Source organism: Vidua chalybeata, chromosome 24 (assembly GCF_026979565.1).
Source record: "Vidua chalybeata isolate OUT-0048 chromosome 24, bVidCha1 merged haplotype, whole genome shotgun sequence".
Taxonomy (NCBI): Eukaryota; Metazoa; Chordata; class Aves; order Passeriformes; family Viduidae; genus Vidua; species Vidua chalybeata.
In genome coordinates this window covers 590,824-602,575 of record NC_071553.1, presented here as the reverse complement: position 1 = coordinate 602,575, position 11,752 = coordinate 590,824, and the positions used below count along the sequence as shown (strand labels likewise).

Genomic DNA, 11,752 nt, shown 5'->3' with positions numbered 1-11,752 from the left:
TTTGTTGACTTCTGGCTTTAATACCCTCCCTTTAATGCCCAGACAGACTGCTGGGGACACACTAGGAAGGCTCAGCTAGAGCTGCTGGGAGCAGGGACACTGGGGCTGGGTCACATTGCAGCACATCAGCATAACCCACAGTGTATTTTTAAATCCTCCTTCCTGCTCGAGATTTGCCCATCACTTGATCCAAGCCTACAACAGTAAATAAAACAGCGCCAAGAAATGTTTCCCTGAATTGGAAAGAGCTCATTTATTCTGCTAAATTGTTAACATAGTTCCCAGCAGAGCACTAGCCAACTCACACCATCCAAACAACTTGGGGCCCGGCTGGCAGGCAGCTCAGCCCCCGCTGCTGATTTGGGACTCAATCCCTGCTATGCAGCTGCTCTAGGAAAGATAATTTCATGCTCTGGTATGTGTCACCCTCTGCCAGTGGCCTCGGTGCCAGCAAACAGTCCTGGGAGGGTTCACCCTGCCGGAGCCAGCACAGGGGTGACAGCCCAGGGTTTCCCACCGCTCCAGGGCAGGACCAGCCCCTGCTCCCACCCTACTCCCAGCCCATCTGGCCATAACCGCTGAACTGCTGTAGTCCTCACTCTCTAGAAATGATTAAAGTCCTCTGCAGCTCCATTCCACACTCACAGTTAGGTCACAGTAGCACTAGAGGTACTGGGGCAAGCTGAGTAGGATGGGAAGAGGAGGGAAATAGTGCTTTGAAACAAAGCTGATGCTTTGATGACACAGAAAGAGGCCCTGAGGTGTCCTGACCTGCCCCTTTCCTGTGTTATCAGAGGAACTCCTTACACAATTCTTAAAGAGCCAACACAACACCTAGTGGAAATTTCCAGCCTCTCTTTACAAACTGGGAGGAAAACCTACAGAGCAGAACTGTGTTGATGTAGCAGGGCGTGTTCTCATTCCCAGGTGCTGCTGCTGCTGCATTTCTCCCTCCTGAGCGTCTTCTTGACACAACAGAAAGTGAAAGGGCCCCATCATGAGATCAGGCCGAGCCCACAAATCCCCTGTCCCCCTTCTCAACCCTACAAGCATATCTGAGGTGACTCATGGCCACAAACAAAGCAGCAGTGGAAAGGTTGTTTATTCCATTATCTGTCACCATACCCAGAGCTATAGCAGCACTTTAGAGGGCTTGGATTGCCAGCAATGACTGTTCCCTGATAACACTGAAACTATATCAGCAGAGAAATTTTCTCGGCTGGGGGCATCCAAACTTCCAGGGAGTTTCTGAGAAAAGCTCAGAAAAAGGTGCCCTATTGCATTTCCTGAACAGCAACAGGCTTTAGCTTTGCACATGGAAGGCTGGTCCTGCACAGCCTTTTAAAGGCTTTGGTTCTTCTCCAGTCTCAAGTATTAGTAACAAATTCTTTGGAGTGGCCTAATCTTAAACCCCTGAGGACTGAGAGCAGGAATCTCCTTGTTTACATGGGTAAGTGGGCACAGAGGTGTTTGGGCAAAGGTTGGACCTGATGAACCACCAGACTGATTCTGATTCAAGGACACCACTCACACTCCAGGGAGGGACTTTGCAAGCAACAGTTCTGCACCCACTTCATGCTGGCGAAAGGAAACCCGTGATTTGTAAAGGGCATGTTCAAACCCTTCCAGGCTCTTCCCTTGCAGACTCACCTGCTGCCCTTGAAGGACAGTAGCAGAGGCTACATTGCCCAGATCAACCCCCTTCCCCAGCTCACTGCTGTTAAAACTCAGTGAGTTCCCTGAATTCCACTTATATCTAGAAATGTCATTCTTGAACTGTCACCTCATACATGGAGATGCTCCTGGCACCAAGGTAGTTGGAGCAGAGCTCCAGGACACTTGGGAGCTGCCCCAGGGGCATCAGGATGCAGGAATCAAACCTCCTCTCTGGCTCCAGCCTGGCAGGGACCCTGATGGGACCCCCAACAAAGGGCCAGGTCCCCAAAGAACTCTCAGCTGCACTTGCCATAAAACTGCTGCTTACAGGATTAAAACTGGGAGTGCAAGGGTGGAGTGGGGAGGCTTTATAGGAGTCTCCTCCTCATCCTGAGCATGTTCCTGATCCCCCAGTGCCCCCAGGCTGACACATGACCTCCACGTCACTTGCTGATATGGTGCCACCCCATGGGAAGGAACCAACCAAGACTCTTGCAAGCACAGAAGCCACAAGACTGGGCACTTCCCTGTGCCAAGGCTAAGCCAAAGGACTTGGCACCTCTGCTCCACTTCCTAGCACAGCCCACTAAACCAGAGCCACCTTTCTCCATGACCCCTCCAAGTCCTGTCCCTGCTAGGACACAAGCAAGCTCAATCTCTCAGTCCACAGCAGCCAGACACTGAGCACTGCCCAGGGAGAGGGCACAAGGTTTTCATACCTCTCTAAGCACTGCAGGAACTGAGTTTTCTCTCCACTTCCTGAGCACATTTTCTTATCACTGGGGTATCACAGGAAATCCAAGTCAGCGCTTCCAGGAGCTGAGGGAGGTTTTGATTTATTCTTACTGAGGTGTGAGGTTTTTTGGTTTGGTTTTTTTTCTTACCATGAGCTCTGTTTAATTCCTTCAGAGCCATGTCATTGTCCACAGGCACTGCCTTGGCCTGGGCTCCCAGCACAGAGGATTTCCTTCCCACCTTCAGAGAGATGCTCCATGGGGTTGGGATTTCAGACATGGGATCCCAGCATTCCAGCTCTGTCCCCAGCAGCTTCCCCACAGCCAAGGCAGATCCTGCTCGGAGTCACTCCCTGCTCGGTACTTCAGCCCCTCTGCTTGGGATCCGGAGTTCCCATCAGTGCCAGGGCCTGTGGCACCACGTGAACTTCATTAACATGCAATTAAACCCTTCATTAATCTTAGTGTCCCTCATGCAGTTCACCACAGTTAAAATGGTATGAAAACAATGACAGAAAAAAGAAACCCAAACTTACTGCACTATATAGCAGGCAAAGTTCTCAGAGATCCTGGAATGACATGATCCACATAAAAGCACTGGAAAACTACTCTCTAAGCCACAGGCATTCACAAGTCTGAGCACGACAGAGCAACACATACATCTCAAGACAACTGTTGCTCTCAGAATTCTTATTTATTAAGAGCAGAAAGGAAATTTTGCTTAAGTTTTATACATAAAAAAGTAAACAGTATTTTTTTTTCTTATAGTCTTTTCTACTGAAGAAAATTGAGAAATAAGTTGTCTTTTTAGATAATGTTTATTTAAAAAAATAAAATTAATTGACAAAGATACCACACTATTTTGCATGCCGGGCACCCCTTGGCTCGCAGGACCCTGTTCAGCATGAAACTGCTTTGTCAGCAATGCACGAGCAAAAACCACCCCAGCCTGGCTCCCACCTGGCAGCTGCTGCAGCCACACAACTTAGTGAGATATCTCTGGGTTTTTACCAGCTCAGGTCTTTAGTAAATAAATTCCAAGTGGACACTAAACAAGTATTTCACTAAGAGATGATGAAATATTAAAATTAAAAGCAAGTCAGATTGCAGCTGTAATTATACTACATTAGAAACTTCAGTTGGTGGGGATCCATTCACCATATAGAGATTAATTTGTAATCAAGGTAATTACAAAGACAGAGCATTTTCTTCCTGCATGCTTTCCCAGGCTTGGAACCAACAGAGTTGACTACATGGAAAGTTGACTAGGGTGTACTTGGAATTCACTCTCTCAGGCAGGAGACTAGTTAAGGAGTGTTACTGATAACAAAGAAGAAAAGTTATACAACATCGATTATTATAAATTACTTTGTTCTTATCTGCTTTTAGCCTTAGTCTCCTACAAGTCTTCATCCATTCCTGTAGAAACCCAATCCTTCTCCATTCCCCTCTGGCAGCTCCCATCCCTAGTGGTGGTTCGAGTGCGTGGGGCAGCCCTTGATGCGGAACACGTGGATGTGCAGGTGGGCAGCGATCTGGTTGCACACACTGACACAGTATCGGAGCAGGTCAAACAGGGACAGGATCTGCACAGGAAAAAATCATCCACAGTTATACCCACATGTTCCTTATGTGCCACACAGGGTGTAACAGCCCACACTCCACAACCATAACCCTGCGGTCCATTGAGCTGAATCTCCAACACCAGGAATAACCACGGAATCCCAGACTGGCTTGGGATGGAAGAGACCTTAGAGCCCATCCAGCTCCACCCCTGCCATGGGCAGAGACACCTTCCACTACACCAGGTGGCTCCAAGCTCTGTCCAACCTGGCCTTGGACACTTCCAGGGATGGGGCGTCACTCCCTAAAGAATTTCTGGGAATGCTGGGCTTTCTTCCAGCCTAAGACAAGACAGACTCTTAACTGTACAATCAGAAAGTGGAGAAGAATTACAGAGCTACAGAGATACTGTGAAATGCCCCATTAACTCTGAATGGTGATAACCACACACACGTCTTTTCCCATCACCTCAACACAATTTTACTGAAAGGTTAACACTGTTTTTGTTCATTAAACTTGTGCATTTGATAAGTTGAACTTAGGATGTTTATCCCAATGGGTGCTGGAGTCATGACAGACATTCCAGAGCTTAAGCCACAGCCAGAGCACCCTGGCATTGCCCATCACAGAGACCCTGCTAACAAGGCAGCAACAATCATCTGCAAAATATTCTAATTTAAGCTTTGAATATTCACTGCATTGCTCTGAAATTTTAAACTATCACAGTCATCAAGATCATCGAGTCCCACCATCACCCCCAGAGCCACCATAATCACTCTTAACCCATGTGACCAGGTGCCACATTCAGACACCTCTTGAACACTTCTAGGTATGGTGACTCCATCACTACCCTGGGAAATTTATTCCAATGCCTGATTAATTCTTTCGGATTTTTTTTTTTCAAATATCCAATCTCAACTTCCTTGGCCCAGCTTAAAGCCATTTCCTCTTGTCCTTGTGCCCTGACAGCAGAGCCTGACCTCCCCTGGCTGCACCCTCCTGTCAGGGAGTTGTGCAAAGCCAGAACTTTCCTCCAGGCTGAGCCCCTACAACTCCCCCAGCTGCTCCCGGTGCTCCAGACCCTTCCCCAGCTCTGTTCCCTTCCCTGGACACACCCCAGCCCCTCAATGTCTCTCTTGCAGGAGGGGCCCAGAGCTGCCCCCAGGACTGGAGCTACCCCAGCAGTGCCAGCACAGAGAACCACACTGGGCCTTCTGGACACAGCATGGCTGTGACAGTCCAGGTGCTGTTGCCCACCTGGACACACCTGGGTTCATGTCCAGCCATTGTCACCAGCACTACCAGATCTTTTCCCAGCTTTCCAGCCACTCTTCTCCCAGCCTGGAGTGTTTCATGGGGCTGTTGTGACCCGAGGACAGGACCTGGCACTTGGCCTGGCTGACCCTCCCACCGCTGGCCTTGGCCATGGATCTAGCCTGTCCAGATCCCTCCAGAAGATCTACATCCCCCCCTACCTGGTGTCCTCTGCAAACTGACTGAGAGTGCCTCGATTCCGTCACCCAGACCATCTCTAAAGACAGTGCCCAGGACTGTCCCAACACCAAAGCAGGGACACTGTGACCCTGCTCAGCTCTGCAACAGGTTCAAATCCACCCCTCCTCCAGGGCACAACTGGGCATGGGCACAGCCAACACAATGAATTAGTGGCTGAGCTAATTAATAAAATGAGCTTGGACTCACCAGGGCAATCCAGAGGACAATATACTCATCAATAAAGCTGTTAAAATACTGGTCAAGGAACAGCAATGCTGGGCCTATGAATGCTGTGTCATACAGATACATCTCACTCTTGGTCATGTGGGCAACCTGCAGTAAAAAAAAGAAGTTTCAGAAATAAACATATGCCAGCCAAGGCATAGTGATTTCAGAATATACAAAGCCAAAACCATACAGTTCAAGCCACATTACTGCAAAATACCAAATACTCAAGTGGCAGCAACAATATTGTTTGAACCACGGTGCTCCACAGTTACAGAGATGCAAAGTTTGCAGAGAGGCATCTTCTATTAGGGCAGAGAATGTAGCACAGGAAAAAAAACTATCAAGTTTTCCAGCTCACCTCTTCCTCCTCCCAGAAACTAAACAGTGAAATGGAAGCAGACTGTTAATGTTTAAAGTTGAGCCTGGAACCAAAAACTCACAGCTGCTGGAGCTGGAAAACTCAAGGACATTTGCTGTTCCTCTCTCTCCACCTCTTTTTCTCCCATTCCATAAGGATCACCACCTCTCTCTGGCTACAATTTGATAAACATTTTTGGTGTTCAAGTGTGCCCTTCTCACGTCCCTACGTGCACAGAACCCACAGAACTCCATCCTCACTGCACAGCACAGCTGGGATAGGACTGAGCACCAAAGCAAGCCTGGTAAGAAAGAAACTCTTCTTCCACTGTGAGCTTAAACTCTTCTTCCAATATGAATTTAAACTCTTCCACCATGAGTTAAGTCCAGCATGATCCAGCTCACAGTAGCACAACAGAGATCGGCAGAACTAGGATGGCCTTTGAGGCAGGAGCTGTTTAACCCTCATTCATTGACACCTCTGCTCTTGATTCAACCTGTTAATTATTTTAACCCCTATTTTCCTCCAATTCCTCAGGAAGTGTTCCAAACCTCAGCAGCTCCATCACCTCCTCTCCTTCTGCCAAACTTTCCTTCCCTTTGCATCTGAGGGGAATTCCAGCCACCTCTGTTCCAGCCCAACTCTTCACATGTGCACAAATACATTGCAAATGTGTGAATTAACAGCTGGGGAAGGGAGAGAAACAGCTCTGCGCTGTCTGGTGCTGCCTGTGCAACCACAGCATCAACTCCACATTTCCACTGCCCTTTCAAACAGAAAAAGACTCTGCTGCACCTTCAGGCTACATAAAGGCAAAGCACAAGTATCTCTTCAGTGCACAAACAAGTGCAAGTTACTCAGTGGAATACCCAGAGAGCTCCATAATCTACAAAAAGTTCTCCTGCAACAAGACTCGGGAAGGTTCTGGCACACTCACCACCAGTTTATTTGTGATCTTGGCAGACACAAAGCCAAAAGTCAGGATGTAGAGGCAGGGGTGCCTCTCAAAGAGCTGCACAGCAGATTTCTTGTAGATCATTGCAGCCAAGGCGATCACTGAGCCAATATGGAGAAAAGGTGAGAGGACACTTGTTCCCTGTGGTGAGATTAAAGCATGAGGTTAATAAAATGTGCACATTGCAAAGAAACCTCAAAGAGCTTCTCATGTGGTGTGCAATGAAGGGTTAAAAATAAAATCACATTAGAAACATATTTCTGAATGCTGGTGGTAAAAGGTACAAAAAGTAGTGAAACTTGAGCATGCAGCAGCTGAGAATGTGGTGGAAACTTTCTGGTGCTCGGGAAAGAAATCAGATTTTAGGCAGCAAGAACACTGCAACAGAAGGTGCTTGTGCAGACACCTCCACTTGTTCTTTTATGTTGGTAATATAAATAATATAGATCTTTCAGAAGGATCTAACTCAGAATCTTCTTGAAAAATTTCTTTCTGAATGGATTTTTGCACAGGATTTTTCTATGAACTCTTCAGTGAGGGGTGTATTTGTATAACTTCATTTATCTCATTAATTCAAAAACAAATATCAAAGTACAACTAGTATTTTTAATCAAAAAATTTAAAGCTTTTACTCCTAAATCTACAATTCTTACACACACAATATTAACTTGTTTTTCCCAAGCCAGAAAGGAGCTGAAGGGAAAATCTTTTCCATGGAGGAGGGATTATGTTAAATAGAAACTGGCTGAAGAGCCTCTGTGCTGAGGAGGGACTGGCAGCCCAAGGTACTCACTGCTATAGTGGATCCATTTTTGCCAACTCCACCCGTGAAGATCACACCAAAGTAGTTTGTACAGGAGAATATGGTTCCTGCCACAGTACAAAGAGCTGGGAATATTTTCACCTGAATATTCAGTATTGGAATCTTAATGGAAGAGAGACAAGAAGTTAAAATAGGCACAAACTCAAATTTGGGTTAACATTTCAGGTGCATTCAAACACTCCACTTTTCAACACAACACTTGCTCTTCTCTCTCTGCTATACAGAGATTGACATTTCTACAGACAAAAATTTGTTTTCCAAAAGCTTCCATGAAGCTTCCCAGAAGGCCAGACTTATGTTCAGTTACCAGAGAAGAGATACCAAAAGCAGAGAAATGGACAGAAACCAAGAACTTGCTCTAAATCATCCCAGGGGAGAGAATCATCACCTTTCCTGAACCTGCAGTCAAGATCAAACTGCGCAGAACAAGAGTCACTTAGGGATGGTCAGATAAACCCTTCCAAGTACTGGGTCCAATCTTTTGCACAAGGCAAGGCAAGCAAAAAGATCAGACAAGTCAGATCAGAGTCAGTGACCTGGCAGAGGAAGGATAAGGTTGCTAAAGAAGGGGAGAACGAGCACAGGCAGTTTCGAAAGTTTCCTTCGTTCTTTAACAGTTATGTTTCAAGCAGAACAGGAAAAACTAGAAATGAAGAATAGTCCAAAGTAAACCACAGGAAATATATTATGGGAGCAAGTGTATAGAGATAACTACCCAAAACTTCCCAACTGTATCTATTCAACTACTAAAAGCTCTTTATTCGGGAACTGAAGTCATGGCACTCAACTGAGTAAATGCTTGGCTCCCCAATGAGTCTGGCCAGAACAGTAGGCCAAAGGAGGTCAAGTTGCTTCTATTTTTCTTTAATTACACTCTCAGAGTAGCTTTCAGCAGGTAAATCATGGAATATTATGAGTTAGAAGGGACCCATCAGGAGCATCCAGTCCAACCCCTGTTCCTACACAGCCCAACAATCCAACCCTATGCCTGAGAGCATTGTCCAAACCCTACTAGAGCTTGAAGATCGTTCTTGAAGATCCTAAGTTTTCTATTCCATTCAACAACTGAATCTCTTCATCTTTCCAGGGCATGATTAAGAGGCAGATGAGCTTTAACTCTTCATGCCTTGTTCAGCCCACTCCCCAAATCCCGCCCAGTTTCATGACATTCAAATGTATTTCTCCCTTGCTAAGGTTACCCTGCTAAAGTAAAAAAAAAAAAAAAAAAAAAAAAAAAAAAAAAAAAAAAGACATTTCTTACAAGATTGTAGAGAAAGAATAAAGACAAGTAAAAAGTAATGTCAGGAGGTTCAGGACTCCTCAAGCTCTTCTAAAAACAGGTACCTGTGCTGGCCTCTGCCTCAGAACTTTGGTATTTAAAGAATGGGGTGGATTGACTTTTACAAGCAAAAGGAAACAGTAGCAAACTCCATTACAGGAGTCAAAAGACTTTAAGGTTGACATTTCCCCAAGACAAAGGGAGTTGGCTGGGAAAAACACCCTGTGAACTCCCAGCTACCACTAGAACACTGGAGAAGGATGCTCAGGGAAGGAGAAGATAAGGCCACACTGTTGTAACACCGAGTTTGACCAGTTTTGGGTTCTTGACACCCTCCTTTTGGCCTCCACAGCAGCTAAATCAGTGCAAAATATGCCTGAAGAAAAAATTACTGAGAAACAGCCACATACAGAAATTTGGCAGAGGAAAGCCAGGAATGGATTAAAAAGTCAGCAACTGCTGAATTTCTCTGCGTACAAAATGAGATCAACAAAGCCAAAAGTGGAAAGCAGCAAAATCAAGCAAATATCAGATTACTTTTATTTCTTCCCTCTGAGTAGAGGGAGAGAGGGAAATGTTCCTACAAAGTGGCACTGCAGCCCCTGAATTTTAACTTGGAGGACAGTGGAAGACAGCTGCAAGGCTTTCCTGTCTGGTATTCTATCACTACAGTCCCTGCAATTATTCTGCCCTTCCTGGTGATTCCAGGGGCTTCATCGAAAGTCACATGCAGGCAGAACTTCCCAAAACCGTGTCAGCAATGCAGGGAAGCATCACCAGTCCATCTTTTGCAGGCAAATCAAGTTCTCTGTTGAACCCTCTGAGAGCAATCACAGATGGAAGGCTGCATTGCCCAGAGAGCTGCAGAATCCAGGTAAAACCTGGGAAAGGAGCATTCCAGGTTGGACAGGGCTTGGAGCAACCTGGTCTAGTGGAAGGTGTTTCTGCCCATGGCAGGGGGTGGGACTGAATGAGCTTTAAGGTCCATTCCAAACCAAACCATTCCATGATTCCAGATTTTGTTTGGGAAGAGCCCAGGCATGGCAATAACCAAGTGGCAGCAGGCAATGGATGAAGTTGGGAGCAGTTGCCAAAGCCAGCATTAAAGCAAGTCTGGAATGTTTTGCCAGAAAATTACTGCCAGGATTCCAGAGTAAATTTCATCAGTTGTGTGCAGAATGAATTGGGATTTAAAAAATAAAATTATGAGGAAATAGGCCAGAGCAGAGCCCAGCTAAGAGCTCATGGAAGCAGCAGGGAGGGAGCATGTAAGAGACCACGCGAAGAGACATGGAGCCGCTTCCTCCAGGAACTCCTGCCACCAATCCCACAAATACCACAGCCAGCTGGGCAACTGGAACCCTGGAGTCCTTCTCACAGGGCTGGATCCCAGCTGGAGTTTGGAGCTGTCCAGATATACTGCAGTCACATCTGCCCAAGGAACAACTTCCAGAGGGCTGAATTCCAGCTTCATATTCCCAAAGTGTTTGTGCTTTTTCATATTCCAGACCCTACGAGAGAAAACTCCAGCAATTGCAGCACCTTTCTTGCTTCAAGCAGGAAAATCAACTCCAAATATACAATCTACTAAACAAGTTACCCTAAGCTTCCTTGCTTTACTCACATGCCCCAAATGATCCAAGCTGAGCCATACTCAGCATCCCAAAGGAATTACTCAGCTCCAGGAGCATGGGGAGCAGCATTTAAGAGGCTTTGAAGAGAATTTACACTGCCAGAAAGGAGGGAGCCAGGATGGGCACACAGTTTATGGAATAAAAGAAAGGTAATGAAAGCAACAATTGCCAAAATTCACAGCTCTGCATTTTGCCTGTTCAGAGTGTTTTGCTTTTCCCTTGAAAAGTGGAATGTTTGAGTACACAACCACATCTACTCCATATTTCCCCCAAACAGAAGCAAATAGAAAATACCAAACCACCAATTTTGCAGTCACATCAAGTATTAAAGGATTAGAGAGTGCTGGGTGAGAAGGGGTTGTGTGATTTATTTTGCTCTGCAAGCAGTAACATTTATCTCTAAATGAACACAAAATCTCACTCACTGAGTTAAACAGAATTGTCATGGGAGACCTGATTAAGGTTGTTCCCTGGAGAAATGCTCCATTAAACCAACTAAAATAGTTTAATATTTTTGAGAGCTGCCTTAGGCAAATGCTGCTGCAACTCAGAACTTCTGATAGATTTCAAGATTTTGCTGAAAAGGGTTATTTAAAAGGCTGTTTTAGAGTTATTTAAGCTATTTACTAACAAGAGATCCATTTCTAAGCTCATACAAACATTACTGAACTGTGCCAGAGGTTGTTGTAGCAGCAGTTTTTCCCCCTTTTTTTTTTTTTTTTTCCTTAAAGGAAACCAAGAACAGGAATCAAGAAATTCTCTTGGTAACACAGAATATTAAAGTATAGCTGCATGGGGAGGTTGGCCACACTAGTATTTCTGGAAAACTTGGCACCAGTAAGGTGACATGTAGCCTCATTTTTATTTTCTAATCAGTCCTACCCACCCTCATTCCCTATAGATGGTATTTACTTTGAATTAATTAAGGGCTTTGGGGTTTTAAGCCTGAAAGCAAGCCGCAAATCAGGATGGCCACAATTAGCTCATTTGGGATCTTCTCCACATACTGTGGTTTCATTGCTCCCATT

General features: G+C 45.6%; 1 protein-coding gene across 7 annotated transcripts in view; it reads right to left on the bottom strand.

Moving 5' to 3' along the window:
- Positions 1-3,189: 3,189 nt before the first annotated feature.
- CEPT1 (choline/ethanolamine phosphotransferase 1) overlaps positions 3,190-11,752 on the bottom strand; it is a 33,210-nt gene continuing 24,647 nt past the window's right edge. For all 7 annotated transcript variants that reach the window (XM_053964084.1, XM_053964082.1, XM_053964083.1 and 4 more), the window contains exons 6-9: positions 7,782-7,913; positions 6,971-7,129; positions 5,655-5,780; positions 3,190-3,976 (exon numbers count right to left, since the gene is read on the bottom strand). In XM_053964084.1, the coding sequence (XP_053820059.1) occupies positions 3,857-3,976; positions 5,655-5,780; positions 6,971-7,129; positions 7,782-7,913 (537 nt within the window). In that variant the 3' untranslated portion in view covers positions 3,190-3,856. The remainder of the gene's footprint in view (positions 3,977-5,654; positions 5,781-6,970; positions 7,130-7,781; positions 7,914-11,752) is intronic.